Raw genomic sequence first — 26,282 nt, 5'->3', positions numbered from 1 at the left:
TATGCTGTCCCCTGCCTTTCTCATCTCATAGACATCTCCTCCGTTCCTCCCATACCTTCTCATGCCTCACTGGGACCAGATCACCCACAAGCCCACCCCCTTTCATTCTATCCAATCAGCCCAGCCCTCAAGGCCACCCCAACTGCCCCCCCTTATCAGACTACCTCCTCCATAAGCTAATAGCAAAAATTCTCCCTGGTTAATCACATCTAACACCGTTATGTTCGAAGCAACAGATGAGAACTTTTTCCTTTATTATATTTCCCGTTAAACCAAAAGAAATGCACATTTGACATAATGACTCAAATAAATACGAGAGTGCACCACAGCCCTGTAACTACTAATAGTCTGGGAGTAATATCTCTGTGCTTTCCTCAGACAGTCTGCAGATGCTCCCAGGTCACTGAGTACCCACCCATGATCTAAACATGACCCATGACCTGTGACCATCGTCTGCTGCATCTCAGCTCATGCAAACGCACAATGAAAATGTGTGGTCGCGTTTGATCTGTGCTCTCAGAGGTACAGTCCTCAGCCACCCTGCTACTTTGAGCAGAGCACGTCCCGTCCATGGGCACAATCACTTGGGGATTCTTCAGGCCGAGGTTTTCCCAGACGATCAGAGCTGAGCCTTGCAATCGAGTCTGAGTTGACATACTATGCACCACACTACCCACCATCGGTGGCCCAGCATTCAGTGTGCGCCTGACCAGTGATTTTAAATGTCTCCCTGTGCAAAAAAAGAATTAAGAATCTGTTTGAGAGGAACTATGCCATGGCCACCGTCTTTAACATAGGAAAACAAAGCAGACAACCTGATTTACACAACAACAACAACAACAACGTGGTACTTGCAGGTCACATTTACAGGTTTACTTCATTTTAATGAAATGAATTGTATCCCTGAAAATTTTAATGTCACATTTTATAAATCAAGTTCTATTCCCTTTGGCTTTTTATAATTTCACAGAGAATTTTCCATAATTTTTGGTTGACTCTTAACTGGCAGCGGTTCTTAAGCTTTAAATTTCTTTTCCCTTTTGCCAAGTTTTTACATTAATGTTCTGTAAAACAATTAAGGCCCCTAGGGAGGCCCCTATTTTAATCATAACAGAAAAACTATTTTTTTATTATTTGTATAATGTTTTACAGTTTTCCTATAATGAATGAACACCTTCAGATATCTTTTTTTAAATGTTAGGTCTCCTGATGGTTCTTTTAAAGGAGGGTATAACTTTATTTTAGGGTGTGTGTGTCCATATGTGTTAGTGTGTGTGTGTCCACACATAAATTTTTTTAATGCAACTCATAAGCTCTTCTCTAATGTGATGGTGCTCTGTTTATGTGCTGCGGGAGGCTTCCAGAGCTACATGTGTATCTCGAGAGCCAGAGCTTCTGGAATTACCTCACCTGGTGCCAGCAGTTCTTGGCTTGAGCCTGTTCCTCTGCCTGGTGTGGCCTGCCTTGCTTGCGGAGCCTCTATTCACATATCAGCCCATGCCCCTCGCAGTGCGACTAGGGAGGACGGGCCCCACCTGGGACTGGTAGACAGCTCAGACCCTCAGCCTAGAATCAGCACACCCGTGCAGGCCAACACTCCCAAGCACGGCTTTAAAACCCATGCATGTTCCCTGCGCTGGGCATTTAGTAGGTGCTCAACGAACCAGTGTCCTCGCTTCCTCACTGTCCTGTGAAGCGGGCCCCTTCTCTGCGTTCTCACAGCACTATCTGCAGTCTTCTGAAGTCATTAGCAGTTTGACACATGACCGTTGGCTTAGAATTGATCCCTTCCTGGGTACTGGATCAGAATCACTTTTTTTGCCCCATTTCAGACCTGCTGAGTTAGAATCTTTGAGGGTGGGGTCAACATTTACACTGTATCCAACTCCCTAGTTGGTTCTTTGTACCTGAAGTTGGAGAGTACCCTGTGTTGGCCTGTGGGGTCTCTCCAAGGCAAGATGAGGGTTAACAGTGGGACACCTGCCTCAGGTGGAAGCGAAGTTATTTTTACTCATATAACAAAAACATCGTGGGAGCTAACTAGGTGGTGGGTGTTTGGCAAAAAACCTAAAAATAGCACATCATGTAAACACATCATAAAAGCAGCCGCACAATCAAATATTTGTGACATGCGTTCATAGTTTAAAAAGCACTCTTCCTAGTCAAGCAGAGAAAGACAATTATCATATGATTTCTCTCATCTATGGAACATGAGAACTAGGAAGATCGGTAGGGGAAGAAAGGGATAAAGAAGGGGGGTAATCAGAAGGGGGAATGAAGCATGAGAGACTATGGACTCTGAGAAACAAACTGAGGGCCTCAGAGGGGAGGGGGTGGGGGAATGGGATAGGCTGGTGATGGGTAGTAAGGAGGGCACGTATAGCATGGTGCAGTGGGTGTTATACACAACTAATGAATCATCGAACTTTACATCAAAAACCAGGGATGTACTGAATGGTGACTAACATAATATAATAAAAAATTATTATAAAAAATAATAAAAAATAAAATATATTTTTAAAAAAGCACTCTTCCATTTGTCATCTTAACAACTCGGTGTTGTCGGAGCCAGGACTCAGACCTGGGCCTTCATGCCGCTGGCCTGGGCTGCCCCTGTGCTCCTCTCCTGTTCTAGGGGCAGAGGAAGGGGAGGGAGGGAGGCCACATGAGAGGGTTGCCTGCATGGAGCGCGGTGAAGGGCTGCACAGAGGAGGAGTACTCCATCACTCATTTTGGGAGAAGACAGAAGATGAGGGCATGTTTCTCTGCAGATGTGCCTTTCACACGCAGGGCTTGTAAGAGGGAGGCATTTTGTTCCCACACTTCAGACTGTTTGGGTTCCCCCCACGAGGCTGAAATGGCTGCACCGTGGACTGGGGATGGAAAGTGACCCTCCTCCGGAAAGAGAAATGGAGGCCACAGATGAAGGCAGCAGAATGCCGGCAGGAAATGGTGTAGGACAGCGGTGACTCTCCTGGCATATACCTACAACGACCCCGAAATTATAACAGCCTCACAATTCTCTGGGCCTGACCAGGCTCAGGAGAGTCCCTAATTTAGTGCTGTTCCCAGGAGAAACCCAGACAAGTCCATCTTTCTTTTAATAGACTTTTAGTTCAGATTAACCTGAAATTGTGTCCTCTAAAACTTCTTTTTGTCCCATGGTGTTGACCCTAAAATGGATCTGCGAGTCTGTTCCCACCACCCAGGTGCCCTTCAGCAGATTCTTACCGGCATCACCCAGAACAGGGCGACCGCCAGGAGAAGGGCTTGGCACATCTATGTCCTCACTCCATGAATTCTGTGCGGATGGGGATTGCTAGTTCACCAACTTCCACAGCAACTTGTAATACTTAAGGTATTAGAAGAATTCTGTCATGGATGGCAAAGGAGAGGGTTTTCCAGTCGTGATATCAGTGTTTGGCAAAATCAAATTAAGAAAATAATCTGTCCTATTTAATCGTGGGGAACTGAGACAGGAAAATTATCCATCACATTCATGCACCAGTTTCCAAACCACAGCTAAGGCCAAACTTCCCTGCAAACATGCTAAGTGGCCCAGTGGCTCCGTCTTCTCTTCCTCACAGCATGCCCCACCACGGCGTGGCCCGTGGCTCCATCTTCTCTCCCTCACAGCATGCCCCACCACGGCGTGGCCCGTGGCTCCAGGTTTCTGTCCTGAGGTGGCGCCTTGCAAGAGAGTGTTTGTTGATCAAACCTCTCCTCTGCTCTTGAGGCAGAAGAACACCACCATAGGAGCCATAAGCACTGTCATGCTGGCTGACAGCTGGGTCCTGGTCCTTTCCTTTTTTTTTTTTTAACCTGCTGGGATGTCACAGGTAGGGCTGTGGTTTCACCCCTGAAACTTCTAAGAGGCAGCTCCCCACCTGCCCTGGGCACGTTCTTGTCCTATCTCCTCCACCTTTATTACATATGAGGAAGAGGCCAGGGACATGGACTCTGAATAGAGATGAGATAATTGGATATAGTAGAGCTTGTCCCAGGGTGACGGGGACAGTCACTGTGAAAATGCTTTCCTACACGGAGCCCCTTTGACTGGGACACTGGCCAGCATCTCTCACGGCAGGCGCTGTCCCACTGGCATGTGCTTCCTGACTCATGGACTGTTAACAGAACCCTCCGCCAGTGGTGCCACTGACAATCCAGCACGGTGGCCTGGAGGGGTTGTCCTGCACTGGGCCCACACACGTGTTCACTGGCAGAGTGTCCAGGCTTCCCGCTCTGTCCCGGAAACCCACTGGCCTGACGCCAGGACTGGTCCGCACCCTCTCCGTGGTCTGTCCCAGCGAGGCCCAGCCCAAGACGGCGGCAGCAAAGGCAGGTGGGCCCACAGCCCCTCAGGAGCTGCAGGTGGTGCCAGGCGGTAGTTCGTCTCCCCTCGGGGCACGGGAAGGGCTGCAGACCCATTGCACACTGTACCTAATTTTATGTCACTGTATGTACTTCTGTACATATACAATTAAATTACTTTGACTTGTCTTCAGCTTCACCATCCCACTGGATTGGTAACTGGACTGTGAGCATTTGATAGCAAGTAGCTTTGGTGATAGTTGGCCTAGCAGTGTCTGGGTGTTCAGTTTGGGTGTCCACCTGGCTCCCTAGCTCCAGTGGGCAGCCTCACCCTTCCGGAGCACCCAGAGAGCCATGAGCCACCAGACACCACCCCTCACACCTGCAGTGTGTCCTCCCACCTCCAGTGCCTCGGGTTACCAGACTGTCATCGTGAGGAGCCAGACACACCCTACCAGCTGCCAGCACCTTTCCATAGCAGTGGCCTGAGGAGCCGCAGCTACTTGGGAGACAAGGATGCCTCTGAGCCAGCTGTGTAGCGCCCCCTCGTGGCCAAACTCGTGAAGCTCTCCCAAGCACTTGGATGTGGAAGCAGAGCAGAGCTGGGCAACTTAGGGGGTTGACCTTCACTGTGTTACCCCACACCCACCTGCTCCCCACCAGCCTGGGGCTCGCCCATGCTAGCAATTCCTCACCAGGGACAGTATCTAGGACATCTACTTCCATTCTTTCTATCAATATCCATGCTAAGAGTAGAGAAAAACATATGGACTTGTTCATACTAAAGTGTTACTGGCTTAGCATAAGGATATACACATTCCTAGATACGTGCATTTTAAGAATATGTCGGCACCATTTAACCCAACCTCCCCCAGTAGCCTCTAACGATGCAGACAAGAAAGGTGGGAAGAGGAAATATCCCCTCAGCCTGCCTAAGGGTCTGCTCAGCCCTGTGACCAAAGCGTGACTCTTTGATGGCCATTGCTGACTCGGTGGCTATAGTTTCAGACTTCGTGTGCTGCCACTGTCTTAAACCGTGTGCTCATATCCCCCTGCCACCTGATTTCCACTGAACATTAGAAAACTAAACTCTAGGGGTGCCTGGGTGGCTCAGGTGGTTATGCGTCTGCCTTCGGCTCAGGTCATGAACTCAGGGTACTGGGATCGAGTCCTGCATCAGGCTCCCTGCTCAGCGGGGAGTCTGCTTGTCCCTCTGCCTCCCCACTGGCTCATGCATGCTCTCTCTCCAGTGCTCTTTCTCTCAAATAAATAAATAAAATCTTTAAAAAAAGAAAAAAGAAAATTCAAGTAAGGTCATAAAAATGGTCAAATCCCAGAGCAAGGGTGTTTTTCTAAAAGCACTTCTGCATGTACACGCTTTCTCTTTGACTCACATACATTGTTCAATGGCAATGCTTCACATGCTTCCTTACGTGCTTCCGTGTGATCAGCACAGAGGGAGGCTGACATGCCCACTCACTGACAGCGATACACAGAATTCCCAGCCACCTGAGGATGCTGCCTGGATCCTCTGGGTCTGTGTCACCACCCCAGCCTGTCTCTCCATTCTTTATCAAGAGTTTGCTCTGAGCCCCCCGCGAGACTAAGGAGAGAAGGTCCTTCAGGGCCAAGGGAGTCCTGAGCAGAGCCTCCGGTGGAGATTCTGTGCGCCTCGGCCCACCGGCAGGTGGCATGGCTTTGCAGAGTGCGGTGGGAGACCTCCGCGAGAACTGTGAGTGAGCTGGGAGCAGGAGAGAGGTCTGCACATCCTAGTGGGGCAGGACATCGATAGCCCCGGGTTGTCAGGGCCAATCCTTCTGATGATGTCGCTGGTTTTGTGTGTGAGGAGCCGTGACATCCCATAACAGCCCTTTCTCTAAAAATAAGGAAGCATCTGCTGGGGAAGAGGTCTTATCAGGATATTTTCCACTGAGGGAATTCGAGGGGAGAGAAGTCGCCCTCACTGGGGAGCTGCCCTTGGCTCTGGGACAGTGGTCCTTCCCGCCTGCAAAGAACTTTCTCAGGGAATATATGTGCTGGACACACACGCACTCATACACACTGCAGGGTTCCTGTGTGGTACAAATAATTCTGTGCAGAAGGAGGTTTGCATACCGTGCTGCCTAGGGTTTCCAAACGAAGATGAGTCCGGGTTACATGGGCTTTGGTTCTATAAACACAGGCTTTAAAGGAGCTAATCTCAGGAAGCCTGATGTAGAATCATTTCACTCCCCTCTTGGGTAAAAAGAAGCAAATTATGTTGACTGCTGGCTCTTCTGACATGGCAAGTGAAGCTGCCCATCTGGGATGGTCCTGCGATGGCGAGGGGAGTGTGTTGTCGGGAAGGGCCCCCCACGGCACCCTCTCCTGGGAGCAGTGCCTTCTGGCCTGCCACTGGGCCTCCTGGTCTGTTCTGGGCACTTGCACCAGGTTTGGGGAAAGAAAGGAAAACACAAGTTGGAGAAACTTTCAGTCTTAGCTCTGTTTTCTTCCTCTAACCAGCTTTATGAGATTATGTTTAAAGTTTCTAAATAAGATTATACTTCCCTCCCCACTCACTAACAACAAGGGCATTTAGGAGTATTAACCCACTGGATTTCAATTCTATGTGTCTTTCCAGAAAGAGAAGAAGAGTGGGCTGCTGAAGCTTCTCGCTGGGGCATCCACCAAGAAGAAGTCTCGCTCCCCGCCATCCATCTCTCCAACCCACGACCCCCAAGTGGCGGTGGACACCTCACTCCAGGGTGCAGTAGGGCCTGAAGTGTCCTCACTGTCCATCCATGGCAGGGCAGGGTCCTGCCCCATAGAGAGCGAGATGCAGGGGGCCGTGGGAATGGAGCCACTGCACAGAAAGGCGGGCTCCTTGGATCTGAACTTCTCCTCATCCCCCTCCAGGCAAGCACCTCTCTCCATGGCTGCCATCCGTCCCGAGCCCAAGCCTTTGTCCAGGGAGAGGTAAGGGGGAGGGTGGGCTCATGTCCTCCGGCACCTTGGTGTGGGCTGGTCTCTAGACTGGAGCCATTGAGGGAAACAGTGACGACAGGCATGTTCTGCAGATTAAATTTACCAAACGTCCCTCTTACCCACATCTACTCAGCTCCTGAGCTTGGCTGGTGAGCATCAGATAAAACACATTTGGCAATGAAGGGGAGCATATTTCACATTCTGAACCCACCTGGGTCCCGAGTTCGGGATTTGCAAGGGATTCATCAGGACATTTGGCAGAACTGAAGGAGTACTGAGCCCGAAGAATGGGCAACGATGTTAGTGAGGGACTACATCCCCTCAACCCTGTGGGAAACCAATTTGGCTTCAAGGTATATATTCTGTTAGGTTGAACCATACAAAATTGCCCATATTCATTTGTTTTTACCAAAACCAGAAATTTCACAGGTAAGCCTAGAGTTTTACAGAGCAACAAACTGACTCTACCGGGAAGCGGGCCTCTGGTGCTTGAACTTTACAATGGGTCGGAGGCTGGTGTCCTGCTCAGTGGATGGGCCCCTTTGAGGTAGTCCTTCGAGAGCTCAGATAAGGGTTGGAAGGCACTGCAGAGAGAGGGGATGGTGTCAAATTAGGACAGCGGGGAAGTACTTTCCCTTCTAAGTGTCTTGTCGTTGGAACACTGCTTAAATAGTAAAAATGTGAACAGGCTCCCAAGAAAGCAATCTTGGTGTTTCTGTCAGAATCCCTTACCACCACCGCCCCAGCCACACTGACTGACGGCCAGCTCTTTCCCATGTCCCCTGGTGCCTGAAGCCTGAGAAGGCCACCACCGTCCTGAGCACCCACTAAACTCCGGTGCTAAGGCAGGGTGAGCTGAATTTCCGTCTAGATGGGGGATGATACACCTTTTCTGTCAAGGCCCAGATTGGGCCTCACAGACGTCGTAGTCATAAGGTCCCAGTCGCAACTACTCAGCTCTCCCGTGACAGCGTGAAGGCAGCCATAGACAATACAGAAACGATGGGGGTGGGTATTCCGGTAAAACTCCACTTATGGACACTGAAATTTAAATTTCATGTGATTTTCTTATATGAAATAGTCTTATTTTGATTTGGTTTTCAACCATTTAAAAAAGTAACAGTATTCTTAGGTCTCGGACCACACAAATCAGCCACAGGCTGTTTTGCCAAGACATATCCAGACGATGGGCTTTAGGGCTGGCCCGATGCTGTGGTGCTGAGATCCAAGGCCACAGAGAGGACGATCTTTCCAGGCGGTGGAGGGACAGCGTCAGCTTGTCACGGATTTCTGATAAACAGCTATAGTGTAAGTCCGCATTTACTCCTGCATTTAGAATGATAGTTAGCATTTTTGGAGTGATATTCGGACACTCGACAACCAGTATGAGTCCAGCCATAAACACCTGGAACAGCCATGCTGTGCGCGCAGCTTACCATCTCTGCCATTGTTCCAAGTGTCTAGTGTGTGTTACCTCAGTCCTTACAAGAACCCTACGGATTCAGTCACCCATCTTACAGATGAGAAAACAGAGGTTATTGAAAGGCGAAGTCACTTGCTCCAGATCACATGGCAAGTTAGTAGCCAAGCCAGGGATTGAACTGAGGGCTTTCCGACCACAGAGCCTGGGCTCTGAACCATGTGGAGGAGCATGGTCAGCAGTCGCCCTAATGTACAGTTTGCCCACCAAGGGACCTGGGTGTCTCTGCCCTTTAAACAGTATGCACCATGTCATAGCCCTGCCAGGATATCAGCATATGCTTCTGGGTCCTCCTCGGTTGATCACCACCCCTGTCTGTCCGAGATACACCGGCTGTTCAGACTCATTCCGTACAGGACCCATTACCATGAGGTGCCTCCCCTACAGCAAATCACCAGGCCCTGAGGAGACTTACTGCACCACACACATACCACACACAGGCACACACACATGCACACCCCCAAACACACACACCACACACACACACCATACACCTGATACCACACCACACATACATACCACATACATGCACACACATACCCCCAAACACGCACACCACACACCTGATACCACACCACACACATGAACACACATACCCCCAAATACATACCACATACACGCATACACAACCTCCCAAACATACACCACACACACACACCACACACATATACACGTACCACACATACCTCACACAAATACCACACACACACACACACAAACACGTACCACACATACCTCACACAAATACCACACACACACACCACACACACACACATACACGTACCACACATACCTCACACAAATACCACACACACACACCACACACACACAAACACGTACCACACATACCTCACACAAATACCACACACACACACCACACACACACATACACGTACCATACATACCTCACACAAATACCACACACACACACACCACACACACACACATACACGTACCACACATACCTCACACAAATACCACACACACACCACACACACACATACACGTACCACACGTACCTCACACAAATACCACACACACACACCACACACACACACATACACGTACCACACATACCTCACACAAATACCACACACACACACCACACACACACACACACGTACCACACATACCTCACACAAATACCACACACACACACACACACCACACACACACATACACGTACCACACATACCTCACACAAATACCACACACACACACACACACCACACACACACATACACGTACCACACATACCTCACACAAATACCACACACACACACACACCACACACACATACACGTACCATACATACCTCACACAAATACCACACACACACCACACACACACATACACGTACCACATGTACCTCACACAAATACCACACACACACACCACACACACACATACACGTACCACACATACCTCACACAAATACCACACACACACACCACACACACACATACACGTACCATACATACCTCACACAAATACCACACACACACACACATACCACATACACACATACACGTACCACACATACCTCACACAAATACCACACACACACACACCACACACACATACACGTACCATACATACCTCACACAAATACCACACACACACCACACACACACACATACACGTACCACACATACCTCACACAAATACCACACACACACCACACACACACATACACGTACCACACATACCTCACACAAATACCACACACACACACACTTTCTCTTCCTCTACTTCCCTCCAGGGAGCCTCCTCCAACTTTGTGTAGCTCTTTCATGTCAGAACCTTCTTCCTTCCACAAGACCAACCCCCAGCTGCCTGTGATTTCTGAATGTGGTTCCCAGTCCCTTTGCCTCAGGTCACAAAGTGGTGACTCCTGAGAATGACAGACCTAGATATTTCAAAGCCGCTCTCATATCTCCCCTAGGCTTCTATTCTCTTCAGATCCCTCGACTTCCAGACTCCTTCATAAAAGGTCTTAAAACACCCTATTCTAAAAAATCATGGGAGTCTATGATTAACTAGAAAGTTCAGAGAATTACTCTCATTCTGTGAATATTCCATCTAATCAGGGCTTATTGTACCCGGAGACTCTTGGCACCCTGCTTGTCCCCAGCACGCTGTGCAGCTCATTAGTGATGAGAGTTTTCAAAATACAGCCTGAAACCAAACTACTGCCTAATGAGCCCCCAAATGCCCCCTTCCCTCACCCTGTGCAGCCTATAGGCTGCCTCGTGTCCTGGGGAGCCCCAGCAGGTTGGAGCGAGGGTTTAACAATGGAAAGGCTCAGTATCTGGGCTGGGGTAGCTCCAGAAAGCACTTGGCCTAGGGCCCTGCAGGCTCGCGAATAAAACTTAGCTCGCAGCTGGAGGGGAGCAGCTGTAAAAAGCCTCCCTGCTGCAGAGGCCTGGGCACTCTGTCTGCAGGCCACAGATCTGCAGAGAGCCTGCTGTGTGCAAGGCCACTTTGCAGGTTCAAAGGTGGGAGAAAAGCAAAGGGCAGCTGGGGCTCAGATTCGAGGAGGTTCCCACCACCAGCATGCTGAGGAGGGGGCCTCTCTCACCCTGAGCGGAGCAGCTGGGCTGTGGTTGCTGCATGTCTGGGGTGTCTCCTTTGTACAGGCTCCCTCGGATCTCTCCATTTCCCTCCTAAGGATTTGGGAGGCCCCGGGGAGCTGCTCTCCAAACTGCTCACAGAGGAAGGAAGTTTGGGCTGGAGGGAGACCACCCAGTGGAGAGAACCATGAAGAGCTCCCCCCAGGCCCAGTGGGCCAGGCCTGCAAGTCAGCTCACTAGAGGGAGGCCCAGCTCGCAGGATACCTGTAGGAGCCAAACGCATAGACCTAATGTGTAAACCAGAGTGCCCATTCATAACCCTTCCTCGGGAACCTAATCTTTGGGCCATCTGGATATATTAAGCCCTATGGACAGTGTATGCAGAGAGCCACATTTCTGAAAGGTACTTGGGGAACACATAAGAGCAGTGTAGTTATGGGATCCAGTAACACTGTCTAATACCCCGTCTCCCTGGCAGGGAAATGCCGACCCTGGGAGGTACGACGGAGTTCTTGGACCAGCCGTCCCACCACCCGTCCTCTGGATGCCTGCCTCCGGGTTCTCTGACACTCGGGGAGGTTGCAGAGTGGTGGCTCTGAGAAATAGGCGCTGACCACTTATCCGCCAGTTCACCCAAATAGGTGTCTTCATTTCTTTGAGCCCCCGTTCCCCCATCTACAAAGCGGGGATATACCTGATAGTTATAATATTTGTAAAACACATAGATCGATACTTGGGAAGTTATGAATGCATGACAAAGAACAGTAGTCCTATATGAAATGATGTGTGTAATGGTATGAAGTGGTGTGACATCTAGAACGGAGTGATGGTGCCTCCAGTCCTGACTGGCGCCCCGACCCCGCGGTTGACTGGCAACGTCGTTTTTCCCACAGGTTCACACACTCGATGTATCCGTCCTCACCTCTTACCAGCCTGTGAGTTGTTTGGTTTTGTTAGGATTTAAAAGCTTTTTGGCTTTGATCTATTATGTGCCATGGTAGGCAGAGTAACAGCTTCCCAAAGATGTATGCCCTGATCCCCAACACCATGACTTTGTGGCCTCACATGGTCTCAAGGAATGAAGGTTGCAGGCGCAGTAAAGGTTGCTGACCAGCTGACTCTAAAATTGAGAGATTATCCTGGATTATCTGGGCGGGCCCAGTGTGACCACAGCGTCCTCGTGAGTAAAAAAGGAAGGCAGCAGAGAGGGTCAAGGTGATGCAGTGTGAGGACTCGAGGGGCCCTTGCTGGCTTTGAAGATGCAGGAAGGAGCATCCAGCCAGGAATGTAGGCAGCTTCTAGGAGCTGCAGAATACAGGGGGTGCATCCCCTAGAGCCTCTAGAAGGAATGCATCCTGTGAGACTATATTGGATGTCTGACTTAGAGAACTGTGAGTAACAAAGTTGTGCTGAATTATGCCACTGAGTTTGCGGAAATCTGTTACAGCAGCAATAAGCAACTAAGACATGTGTTGGTATTAGAGTTTAGTGTTCAGGAGACAGACATACGCTTATTTCCAAGTTCCTAGAGGGACCCTGCTCTGCGATGACCACATTCTACCCGCCTGGGGACCACACGTCCTCAACAGCACTGAAGCAACTGCTCTGAAGAGCCTGCCACTCAGAGAGCCCCCCGTGACCCCCGTTGTTGGGAGGGGAGCAGGTGACCAGGAGGAGGACACGCCATACCTCACATGTAAAGCAAATTGCAATGGGCAGTGGGAGGAATCCGTTCTGATTTTGAGCCTTCTGATGTCCTGAGTTTTATGTCTGAAAACGATCTGTGGTTGACATAACCTTAGCTCAGCCCGGGGAAGTCTCTTCTGAGTTGTGACACCACAGTCATAACACGGGAGTAGCTGCTGTCCTTAACTGTTCACTTGGCTCTTCGCGTCTAGAACAGGCAGTATCAGTTACTTTCATGCAGCAGGAAACATAGCTCAGAGTCTTGGAATGATCTGCACAGGAACGGTAAACGCTCGACTCTTGTACAGAAGGCCCACATCATCCATCTGGGCTCATTAAATCGCTGAATTGCTCAGAAGCACCAAATTATTTTTTTTCTAGCAAATTACATTTTCAGAGTTGCTTGCTGCTTCACATCTGGCAGTTGAGGCAAAAGCCAAAACTTGTGTTTGAAGCCTGGGAAATCATGTCACTCTTTGCCTTTTCTTCCTCAGGGAAGAGAAGGAGGCAGGGCTTTGGAGAAGAGGTGGAGGATGGCAGAGAGCCACAGGCAGGGCCAGCACTGGTCTCTGCCGTCACGCACACAGCCTGGGTGCCGGACATGTGGGAACCGTGTGGCCTGTGACACGCTGGCTGATCTCACAGATCTCACAGACACAGAGCCCATCTGTCCATGGGGAGTAGCTGCAGGCAGCCATTTGCAGAGATTCTGGGCTGGGAGGAAGGAGAGAGGCATACTGTCCTTTCTCTCCTCCTTTATACCCCAAAAGTCCATGTCTGAGGCCCAGGGACAGCAGTGAGAACTGGCTCAACGCTCCCACACCTGCAGCCGTTCCAAAGCACTTAGCTTGCCCAGCTGGCCCTGCTCCCTCAGCAATAGGAGCCCTGCTTGCCTGCCAAGGTGGCCTCAGGAGCCACCTTGCTCTCTGCCCCCTACTCTCACAACCTGGAACAAGCTGGGACCAGGCACTTCCCAGAGTGGGGCCTGGGTCTTCTCTGCCTGTGCATCATCCCCCAGCCTCCAGAGTACCAACCCCGGCTGCCCCAGACCATGGGTTCCCTGTCCTGACCCCAATGGGCCAATGCCCCAGGCCCTTTGCACAGGTGGCTGAAGAATAAAGACTTGCTCAGCACTTTCACTTTGACAGCAGCAAGCAAACATTTGTCCATAGAACTTGTTAAAAATCCACACTCCTGGACCCATCCACAGAGATTCATCAGTAGGTCCAGGATAGAGCCAGGAGTCTGACCCAGGGGTCGTGAAGACTACAGCCACACTTTAAGAAATGCTGATGTAGGATCTCCTTTGTTTTATAATGCCTTGGTTTCTCCCAAACCAGAACATACAGGTCAGAGGCTCCACATAGAGAGCCCCTTGACAGTCCTCAGGAAAGCCGGCTGCTGGGACACCAGGATGATCTCCTTCAGGGGCCATTTGTGTAGCTGTGGCTGGTGGGGGAGGCAGGACCCTGGGGACAGGCCTTCACAGACAGCAGCCCAAGGAAGACTGAGGATAAAGGAACATCCCCCCTTCTCGCCCCAGCCTGTGGGCCAGGACCACAGCCCAGGCACTGCTAGGGAGGAGAGAGCAGCAGGACAGTGCTTCCCGGGGCTGGCCCCTCTAATCCAGGTCAAGCCTGGCGCCTCTAAGGCCCAGCATCACCAACCCTCCAGTACATGGCTCCTCCCCTGGCTCGTTTCCTATTCATGGGTGACCCAGTCCTTGAAGGCTATGGGTCATTCTGCTCCTGGGCCATTAGTCTGGCTGACATTCCTCTCCTGTGGCCCATGGCAGACAGCAGGAGCTGAAGTGTACACCCTGGGCTGGGAAGAGGGGCCGTTTGCTGGGTGGGTGCTCTGCAGCTGTGGGTCCGGCCACACGCACCGCCCAGCCTCCACACCCACAGAGGCAGCTGCCCTCTTCCAGCCGCTCCTCCCCAGGGGAGGCCAGGGTCTGAGATGCGCTGGAGGGAGGGACTGCAGTCAGGCAGCAACGTTCCAGCTGCATAGATCGGGGTCCAAAAGGATGCCATGGGAAAATTATTTTTTTAATTTTAATAAACAATGAAACGGTTGTATAAAAATTAAAATCAAAGTAGAAATTTTTTAAAGTAGGGGAAGTAGCCCCAAATTATAATAATTTACACCGAATGGAAATGGAAAAGAGGAGCGAAGAGTCGGCCCCAGAGGTCATCCTCCAGCCTAGGGTCAGGTTCACCCAATGTGGTGTCTGTTTCCCGCAGGTACCGTGTCGTGGTCTCATATCCTCCCCAGAGCGAGGCGGAAATTGAGCTGAAGGAAGGCGACATCGTCTTTGTGCACAAGAAGCGTGAGGACGGCTGGTACAAGGGGACCCTGCAGAGGAACGGCCGCACTGGTCTCTTCCCAGGCAGCTTTGTGGAGAGCTTCTGAGGACGCGCTCCCCACACCCCGCTCCCCAGGCACACGAAGGCTCCCCCGGATCCCCAGGGGGCAAGGAGAGGAAGTCAAGGCCGCAGAGGGTCCCAGGCCCCTTTCGAGGCTCCTGGCAAGGCTCCCCTGGATGGGGATGGGAGCCGGGGGAGGTGGAGGTCGTGCCTTCGCCCACAACCCCCCACCAAGAGCGCACCCTGCCGTTGTTCTCCGACAAAATGCTTCCCTCTGCGCAAACTGTAAAGAAGGATCTTTGAGAAGAGAAGCTGCTGATGCGGGTTGATTTGCTCTGCAACGGACCGCTAGGCGGTAGCATTCTTGTTTGCTGCCCACGCAAGCCTGGAAGAGGGGGAAGGGCCACAGGGCTTGGGTGGCGGGCACAGGGCCCAGGGCGTTGGCAGAGTGTCTTTACAGGCCTCCCTGGGCTTCTTGGAGGGGGTCCAGATTGCTCCATCACCTCTCTATATACCTCAGTCACCTGCCACCTGGCCACTCAGCAAGGGTGTTCCCGGCCCAGGGCCTTCGCCGGGTCCCCAGAGTCCCTGGGGCAGCCCAGCACGCAGCTCCTGTTGGAGGCACGAGATCGCACTTGGCTTTGTTTCCTACCCATGTTCTAAGCCACACGTTTCGTTTTGCCGCCACTGTCCCTTTGCATTGCTTCTTTCTAACAACATCTTTTTAAAGTAAAGCTGTTAGACTTTCTATATTTCTAATAGGTCATACATTGCCTATTTTTCATACATCTGGTGCTGCCTTTTTGTAAAACCAGTAATGACTTGGTTGAGCTTGAAAGAAAGAAATGTCTGAGCTGATATCAAGTGGGCAGAATTTTTATACGTACCATGTGAATTTTGGAAAACTCTGAAAAGCCCACATACTCAACATCAGTGTTGGCCACTGCTCCGTGGAGAAGAGGGAATCCATTTAAGTGGTTGGAGGGAGTTTGGAAAAAGCCAATTTCTTTAAACCCTTACCAAAGCCCCACGCTATGTCTAGACAGTGATAATTATTATTCAAGAACTGAAACCATTTCAAGGAAGCGTCACTATAATTGCGTTTTGTGTGGCAGTAAAAGGAACAGGAAGGTCAACCCCAGCCTAGAAAGGCAGAATTTTCCTTTTATTGCTTTAGAGAAAATTACTACAATTAGCATTATCAAAATATGATTTCTCAGTACTGAAACGTGCAGTTTTTAACCAGAGTTCAGATTTACCACCTTGTGACGGTTTTCTTTTTTTCTTTTTTTTTAAATAAATGTTTCCCTATCAGGCAGTACAAGTGTTGGTCTAGAGACTGGAAGTATAATGAGGAGAAAAGGGATTTGAGGCATTGCTGCAAACTTGCAGAACCCAAGGGAACCGGGAGGAGAGAGAGGAGGAGGGGCACCTTTGATCCTGGGACCTTGCCTGGCGGGGTCCATCAAGGCCCCTTCCTGAGCCCAGCAGCCCAGACCTCCCATGAACACGGACGGGAGAAGCCCTGTCATGCGGCGGTCTCGTTCTCAAGAGAGTCAGACCTTGAGAATACATTCTTATCAGCTCAAAGTCACAATTCATAAGCCCCTTCTCTTTATTTTTATGAAGCCACTCAAGTTTAAATTAGGCTGACTAAATTAGCCTTTGGTAACAGGATCCCCTGGTTTTCAAAGATGCAACAAAATCCAGAAACGTTCCCTCACCTGATGTGACGATGCCTTTGATACACCAAACGCCTGTTTTCAGAGTTCCTAATTTGGGGATGTGACTTGGCTATTTGTTACCGCCAGGTGGCTACCATGCTGGTGGGATCACGCCTAGACAAAGGCTCTTCTCCTCTCTCCAGATGATCATAGATTTAATAGACTTGAGAAATTTGCTCCAAATCAAAGAAAGACAAAATCCAGCTTAAACCCAGGGAGCCCTGTACATGAGTTAATGACAACCAGAAGGTTTCCATTTGCCATTGATGCCGAACTAGTTGCCCACCATGCACAAAAATCATGTGCGTGCTTAAAATCATGCTATCACCAATAACGTGCGTGGATTAACATGCTGAGTGAGACACGTGTTCCCAAGGGAGACCAGAACTAACTCAGATTCCCAGATAATAAGGAAAGCTTTTTTTTTTTTTTTTAAAAACGAAGGCAGTTACCAAGCAACAAGATAGACTAACTTGGACCTTCTTTCCTCTCCCAGCCACTGCCCACACGATGCTCGTGGTAGGTAGGAATCGCTGAACAGCCTAGTGACTGTGGGTGAAGCAACAGCCCGCCAGGGCCCAGCACCCCCTCACAGCAGAGAGCTGGGGCCAGCGTCCAGTACCTTTGCAAGGCATCAGCTGGCCTCTCTTGTGGTGGAGTTGGGGCAGGCATTGGTATGACCTCAGGAAGGAAGCAATGCCATAGGCCAGCTATCACCAGGACATCCTTTGGGGTGGGATTCCCAGAAAGCAGGGAAGCGCATGACCAAACCCCACGCTCTGGGCTGTTTTCAAACACATTCAGCCAAAAACATCAGCCTTCATGACCATTTAGCCCACAGACAAGAGCAGGAACAGAAGTAGACCCTTTGGGCCAACTTGCCGTAAAGAACAAACTCATTTTGGCTACGAAGATGAAACCAACACCTTGTCTGAACCCTCACATTCTACTCTGGCCCAGCAATTTATACATCTTGGTTATCAGTGGCGTTTGGCAGCCAAGATGACTTGCTTTGAGGAATGCGGTAGAGTCCATAGTCACCACTGAGGTCAGAGGACGCTGAAGTGACAGGGACATCTGGTCCACCAAAGGGCCTCAGAAGTGGAGTGGGGAGACAGTGGGCAGGCAGTTTCCCGCCAGCCTCACCACCATGTGAATGCCAGGCCCTGGCACCCCAAACAAGCTCAGCTGCCTGTCTGGGAAGTTCTTAGTACTTTGCACAGTTCACACACACACACACACACACACATACACACCGATGTTTTTGTTATACACAAATGTCAGCGTGTGATTTTGGAAGAATTGACAGTGATGACAAAATATGATGCCTGTGTTTCTGAGTCTTTAAATAAAAATGAACATGGAGAGGTCTTGTGTCTGGATAATGCGAGCAGTGAAGTTGGGGGCAGAGGCTGAATGGGCCCGAGCAGAAATGCCCAAGTGAGTAGGACTGTGAGGGGGCAGGTACCACACTGCATCCCTGCTGGCCAGTACGTCGGCTCACATGCCTACCACCGCAGAATGCTTCCATGTGGGGAGCACAGGGTGGTGGGCCATTAAGGAGACCAGGAATGTCAAGACAGCCATATCCAGCACATGCCAGAGATCACTGGCTGGGCGGTAAGTATTGAGCCACAAGCTGGTGGGTGTGCAGGACCTCTAGCTCTCCTCCAGTGGCTCATTTGCCTGGAATATTGAGTGACTTTTTCCAGATGACTCACTTTCCTTTCTTGTGGGAAAGTGTTTTGGGTCCATCGATTCGAGAAGTGCCTGGAATTGACCTCCCAGACCAGCACACTCATCACCCTGCCCTTGTCTGTCTGACCTTCACAGTGCCCAAGCTGTAGGCAACTGTTCTCTGGAGCACGAGGAGGAGAGTGCCTGGAATCCACCAACAGGAGGGGCTTCAGGAGGCCCCCGACCTCCAGAAAGTGGGCCTGTCCCCACATCAGCCAGATAGACCAATGCCTGGCAGAGGGCTACCCTACCAGCCTGAAACATGTCAGGATGCTTCTTGAAATAAGATCTCATTGCCTTCATAATCAAGACACCCACCCATATTCTTTGTCCATCACATATATCCTTGAGCTGGAAGAAAGCTTAGCAAGGAGTCATTTTACTCTTCTACGAAAAGTAACTGAATGTGTAAAAGCACAGGTTATGGGTGGGGAGAATCATAAGGGCCCAGCACCATAATGAAGAAGTATACTACATGCTCACTTAACCCTCCCACCCTCAGTGAAAGACACTCTTATCCTCATTTGCTAGATGAGCAATCGAGGTTAGAAGAGGTGAAATGAACTGTCTCAGGTCACATTGCTCACAGAACATTATAACCTAGACTCAAGCCTATTGTAGCTCCAGAAGCTGGACCAAACCCTCTCCAGAAATAAAGTGTCAAGAATGAGAGCATGAGAAGAGGGGGACAGAGGACATGTAGGCAGTGCCCATCACCATATGTCAGGAAGGGGTTCCCGGCTGGACAACGCACACATCTGTGGGGCAGGGCTACCCCGACTACAGAGGCGGATATGGCAACCTCGCAGGACCTGGCGCCATTTTACGTTCAAGTCACATAACTTCTTTCTGTGTTCTGAACCCATGCTCATTAAGCAAACAGAACTAACTTCCCTTTGCTGGTTTAACACCCACAGGGAGAACAGCGTTCTAATCAAGGAAGCTTGACCACTCAACCTGCATACGGGGCATTTGTCACCAAGCCGAACCTCCAGCTGAGGCTTCAGTCCCTACGGATGTTATAAGCAGGAGTCACATCTCTGTGTCTAACTTACAAGGTGGCATGTCTGCCGTAGGGGAGCATTGGGACTTCTTTCCCAGGGAAGAAGCTCCACAGGCCAGCCTTCATTTAAATTTCTTCATGAAGAGCCATACTGGGTGCTGCCGGGCAAGCTACAGGGGGTAAGAGCAGCCAGCCCTCCGTAGAGCTGCTAGGACAACACACAGCTGGCTGTTCATGAGATGGGCGAATCTGGGAGAGATGCACAAAGTTATGTGAAGATTCGTAGGAGAGGGAGCCAAGCCCCTTGGATGCCTCCCTGTGAATCTCTCCATAAACTGTGCTTTTTAGAGGGCAGGGGGAGCCAGGGCCTGGGGCCTTTCCAAATGGCGGGACTGACATACTATCCAAAATCTTTTCCTTATACTTTATTTACAAACATTATCTCACTTCATCCTTACAGCATCTCCTTGAGATATGGTCTTTATTCCCATTTTATAGATGAAGAAATCAAGACTCTAAGAAATTATACTATTAGCTCTGAGTTAAATAAGTGGCAGAGCCAGGACTTCTGACATCCAATCTCTGGCTCTTTACTGAATGCAGCAGAAATCCTAAAATGATGGTTGTAGCAGCCAACACTTACTCTGGTATCAGCTGGAACAACACTTGGAGGTGAGCACTGCCATCGTACTCTTTGTGGATGGATAATCCGAGGCAACACAAGGCCTGATGCCTGGTGTAAGACCACACACTAGTGCATGGGGAGCTGTGGTTGAAACAGGCTTGAATGCTAAGAGGAGTCTATGCTCAGTCCCGTAGGCAGGGGAGCCATTGCTGGTTCACCCTGGGCCCATACTAGAGGGAAGGAAGGACTAGAACATCTCTAGGTCCCTTCAGTGTTGAGATAAATGTTTCTCCTCTCACTTAGACCTGACATGTGGAGGCAGGACACAGCATCCCCTCATAAAACCTGTGCTGCTCAGAGAGAATGCCAAAGCCTGAATCCCTCCTTCCCTAAACCAGTTCCCACCACTGCCCTGGTCTCACAGCCCCAGTCACCATCTTTGTGGATCTTATAAGGATCCTTACTGATTTGAACACGTTGGAGTTCTCATCTCATTTTCACTCGGTATTACCCTTCCAAGTGGCTTTCTTAATGTCCCAAAGGAGGCAGCACTTGGTTGCCCACAAGGGAGTACATCTTGGGTTTGTAAACTGCAGTTGTCCTGATTTAGGTCGAGCAATTGTCATCCCAGTATCCAAGACTGGCCCTAATATGCTGAGGTCTGTCTCTCTGTGCCATTTTTCCAGAACAAGAATTGGACAACTTTTCATTTATCCATGTTGACAAGTACCTGTCTGGCCATTGGCTCCTCTCAGAACTAGTCCTGTGCTCTAACAAGCTATACCAGATCAACTGACATGCTAAGGATTAAATCCCTGACACCCCAAAATGTTGACAGACTGTCACTAGTCATTATTTGAAAATGTCAGAAAACCAACTGGAATAAAGAAAAAGGGGGAAATTCTTGACTTAAGTAACTGAAAAGCCAAGGGCAGCCATCTGGGATATGTGAAAATGATGAGGGTGGTTCTGGTTATTACAATGACTAGGGAAACATCCTTCACTTTGCTGGTGGGAACTGGGGTGGTAAACATCTTGCAATGTGTAGAATGTTCTGCCCAAAATACAAATATGGATATACAATGTATATCCATTGAGAAGCTAGTTAAGGGCGCCTGAGTGGCTCAGTCAGTTAAGCAACTGCCTTCGGCTTAGGTCATGATCCTGGAGTCCCAGGATCAAGTCACGCATCAGGCTTCTTGCTCAGCGGGGAGTCTGCTTCTTCCTCTGACCTTCCCCCACCTCATGCTGTCTCTCTCTCCCAAATAAATAAATAAAATCTTAAAAAAGAAAAAAAAAAGAAGTTAGTTTAGGTATATCTTACTCCTGGCACAGTTGGATGCAGGTACTCATATGCTGTTCCTGGGTATCTCTTGGCTTTGCTGTCCTCCATGTTGGCTCCCTACATCATCAGCAGGTTTGGGATGCCTAACACCTCAGCCATCCCACAGAAAGAGCGCTTCTCTTTCTTGGTGGTCCCAGACAAAATCTTAGGATTGACCCCACCAGTTCAGATTGGGCCCATGCCTATCTCCCTGACTTGGCCATTGTGGACAGAGGGCAAGAATTGGCTAACTGATGGTACCTGAGGTAAAGGCTGTCCCTGAGCTGTCATCCAGCCAAACCACATGGATTGACGATGGAGGCAAGAGGACACCCTATAATGCTGGTGGCAAAACTGAAGGAGATTGTGACTGATCAGCTAAAACCAGCAAATGCTCACTCCACAGGGCTATACCCCACCCCAGGACACTGCCCCTAGAAACATCCTAGCAAAGTTTGAGAAAGTGGACCATCACAGAGACTGCACCATATTTCTGAAGGTGAGATATAGACACCAAATCTCAAAAAAGTCCCATAGGAAACATCAACAGACTTGGACATAAATATGGAGTAAAATTCTCAGTTTGGAGGAAGTCACATTCTTCAATGTCCCAAAAAATAGAATCAGTTGAAAGCCAGGAGGCAGAAAGGAAGTGTCATGGAGGAAGTGTACCCATCCACGCACCTTTGCTGGCTCCAGTCTTCCCCATCCATTCACAGGACATGCATGCCAAGGGGGCACTCACAGATGCCAAGCTGCCCCTACAGACAGGGTGAGGGAGGCTGGAGCTTACAGTCTGGAGAGGAAGGACAGTGGTGAATGAGTAACTAGAAACATGAAAAGCCCTGTAACTGAGGACAGCAGGCGTTGGCAGCACATGGCAGAGGGATCCAGTCCGCTCAAGGATGAGATTCTAGCTGCTTCCTTCCCAGAGATTCTTGGCAAGAATGGGCAGTGCCAGGATAGCAGGGGAGAAGCTCCCTCCTACCCAGAAGTGGGGTAAGCATGTTTCTGCCAGAGAAATTTGAGGACGTGGCCCATTTTATCATGGTTGCTTCAGGACACTTGCTCTGCCTCTGTGCACCTTCTCTCCATGCCACCCACTTGTACTCATTTATGCAACAGCTGTCTCCTAAGGCTCCTTGTGCCAGGCACCAGCATCGAAGAGAAGAACGTAGGCAAGACAATTCAGGTCAAGAGGCCAAGCATCCCTGGAGCCTGGTGGGGCCCTGGCGGGTCAGTCAGAAAATATTGTGTTTGGTGCTATGGAAACAGAGGTGAGCAAATCCATGATGCCTGTGTTATCCTGCTGGGGCTGCCATGACAGAGTGCCACAGAGCAGGTGGCATAAATAACACACATTTCTTTCCTCACTGTTCTGGAGGCTGGAAGTCTGAGATGTCAGCAGAGTGCTTTCTTCTGGGGTCTCTCTCCTTGCTTGTAGATGGCCACCTTCTCCTTGTGCCTGCACATCGCCTTCCGATATGTATGTCTGAGTCCAAATTTCTCTTCTTATGAGGACACAATCCTACTGGAACATGGCCCCTCACGACCTCCTTTTAACTTAATCAGCCCTTTAAGGACTTGTCTCCAAGTATAGTCACATAAATTTGGGCAGACGCAGCTCAGCCTGTAACAGTGCCTATGCTCATGGAGACCATGATGTAATGAAGAGGCCAAAAGTTAAATACTTAGATAATAGCTACTAGGCAAATAATTATTATAGTACAAAGTACAGAGGGATTACAAGGAGAATCTCATCTAGCTGCTGGGGGAGCAGCATGGCAGGTCATTTTCAGAGAGAGGGAAGTCTGTTCTGGTGGATTATGTGCATATGCAAGTACCCAGAGGGGCAGGAGAGAGCTGGGCTAGGCTGGGGGGAGGCTGGGGAAAGAAGAGAGAGGGTGCGGCAGGGGAGAGGAGTGGGGGGCAGAAGAAGGAACTGAGATGAGAAGAGACAGGCAAGCAGGGGTGAGCCTTCTAGGCCAAAGGCAAGGGTGCCCCCTTTGAAGAGTTGTAAGGAATGTGGCACAACCATATCTGTGCTTTAAACTCTGTCTGTGGGCAACGTAGAGAACGGACTGCAGGAACGTAGGGAAAACAATGAAGCAGCTACCACAAAGTTCCAGGAAAGACATGGTGGTGTCCTTGCGTAAGGTGGTGGCCAGGACATGGAGGGAAATGGGCAGACTGGAAGGGCCTCTCCAATGAGCTAAGCCATGGTGAAGGCCAAGGAGGAAGCTGTCCACATGTCCCAGAGGAAGACCACTCTTAGGTCACTCTTCTCTTATTTGCAGTTATTTCTTTATAAGACTGTAAAGAAAACCACAGGAGGTGGTAGTGTTTGGGGAGGGAAGGGAGGATGCCCGGGAACCCTCCCAACTATGGGTCTGTGTGTTAATCAGGGTTCTTCAGAGAAACAAAGCCAGCAGTGTATATATAGACCTATAAAAGGAGGTTTCTTACAGGAATTGGCTCACACGATGATGGAGGCTGAGAAGTCCCACGATCTGCTGTCGGCAAGTTGGAGACCCAAGAAAGCCTGCGGTGTGATTCAGTCTGAGTCCGAAGGTCAGAGGACCAGCAGCCCCAGGGTATGAGGGCAAGAGAAGATGGACGGTCAGCTCAAGAAGGAATTCACCCTCCCTTTGCCTTTTTATTCTATTCCATCTCCACAGACTGGAGACACCCACCCACGTTGGTGAGGGTAGATCTTCTTTACTCATCTGATTCAAATGCTAATCTCCTCCAGAAACACCCTCACAGACACACCCGGAAATATTATTTTATCAGCTATTTGAGCCTCCCTTCACCCAGTCGAGGTGGCACATGAAATTAACTATCCCAGCTATCATAACCCCTCAGGATCCCCTGGGTAACAGGCCCAAGGGGACCACTGGCTTGTGGCTGCAAGGAGACCCTCTTCACATGATGGTGGGGGCGTTTGCTGAAAGGAGAGGCCAGACTCCATCCCTCAGCCTCTGCCTCTCACCTGCCATTCATCTGGGTCATGCTTTGGCTCAGATGCCAATGGTGACCCGAGGCTTCATTTCTATTCTTGCCCCTTCTGAGCAAAGCAGCTACTAAAGCTTCCACGGTGGTCGCACTGCTGTGTTCCAGGTGTCGCTGTCCCGACCCTGGCCCGTCTGACCAGGTGCTGGGCCCTTCCAGAAATAGCAGCGGGGGCTCCTTACTGATCAAACTACCAAAACAAGAAGTTTCCTTCTGGGGGAACGGAATGCAAGACAGAGGGAGGTAGTGACGGTCAGGGAAGCAGACAAGAGCAAAGGTGGAGAACGGTTTGAAGCAGGAAGTGTGGACGCCTGGGTCCTAGAAGTCAGCTGCATCCCTGACTGTGATGACAGTTAATGCGTACGAAGTACAAGGGTTCACTCTGCTGACCCATGCCTAGTGCTTTATACAGACTTTCTCATTTTTATCCTCCCATCAGCCTTATGCAGCAGGAACTGTTACCGTGACCATTTCACAGATGGGAAAACTGAGACAGAGAGCAACTAAACAACTCTGTTGAGGCCAAAACAAAGTGGTGCTGCCGGGATTCAAATCCAGGCAGGGTTTGAATCCAGCTGTCCGCCAGAGGACCTCCAAAGACCACATTCCAGACCCAGGGAGGCCTGGCTGAGTGACAGTTGGCAGCATTCCCATCTAACCTCCCGCATTCTGTAACAACACACGGGCATTAACCGGGAGGTCCTCCCATGTGTCTCTTTGCTCCCTGAAGCCTGACTCGGGGCTGGAGGATGATGTCCCCAATGGCCACAGTGGGTTCATGGCTGTCCCTCTGTGGCCTCGGATGACAGAGCCCCCAGTGGCCAAGTGCCAGGTGCCCCCGACTTGGGTGGCAACTCGCTCTTTTAGTCAACAACAATGATAATCCCTCCCCGCTGCAGGTATGTCTCTGCTCGGGCCCACAGGCCGGTGCTTGGTGGCCTGGGAGTGGTGTCCTCACAACCAGACCAAGAGAGACTGCTCTCCATACCTTGAATACTTCAAGCCAGCCACCGCTCTGCTGGGGCTCAGGACGGAGACGAGGCTCTGGCATGCATGTGGAGGTCAGGGTGCCATAAGAGACGGAAGAGGGGAGGAAGAAGGGGAACCAGGGAAGCCAGGGGGTCGGGGGCCTGGTTCTAGCCCCACTTCTGCCCGCACTGGCTTTTGGGACTCTGGATGAGCCTGGGCCCAGGCTCCTATTGGCTCTGTTCACTTCTGTCGAATTGACCAAACATCCTAATCGATGCCATCTCTGTATTTGGATGCCTGCTTCCCTTCCCCACAGATAGGGAGTGACGAGACAGATCCATATATGCTAGAAGAATGCCCTGCTCACAGCACTGCCACCTTGCTGTCAGGCTGGCTGGCACAAGGCACAGACACTCATCCCATCACCACCTTGGAGACCAGACAGAGTGGGGCCCTGGAGCTGAGCAGCTGTCTGCAGAGGAGGGCTCTCTACTCTCCTCTAAGAAGC

The 26,282-nt window shown here is 50.3% G+C and overlaps 1 protein-coding gene across 3 annotated transcripts in view; it reads left to right on the top strand.

Moving 5' to 3' along the window:
- The window catches only part of SH3RF3 (SH3 domain containing ring finger 3), a 389,852-nt gene extending 371,379 nt beyond the window's left edge, over positions 1-18,473 (top strand). For 2 of the 3 annotated variants that reach the window (XM_057309363.1, XM_026516168.4), the window contains 2 exons: positions 6,932-7,266; positions 15,258-18,473. In XM_057309363.1, coding sequence (XP_057165346.1) covers positions 6,932-7,266; positions 15,258-15,426 — 504 coding nt within the window. In that variant the 3' untranslated portion in view covers positions 15,427-18,473. The remainder of the gene's footprint in view (positions 1-6,931; positions 7,267-15,257) is intronic. The other variant, XM_026516179.4, reaches the window with a different exon arrangement.
- The last annotated feature ends 7,809 nt before the right edge of the window (positions 18,474-26,282 follow it).

This window comes from Ursus arctos, unplaced genomic scaffold (genome assembly GCF_023065955.2).
Source record: "Ursus arctos isolate Adak ecotype North America unplaced genomic scaffold, UrsArc2.0 scaffold_8, whole genome shotgun sequence".
Lineage (NCBI taxonomy): Eukaryota > Metazoa > Chordata > Mammalia > Carnivora > Ursidae > Ursus > Ursus arctos.
This window is presented reverse-complemented; position numbering and strand designations above follow the sequence as displayed.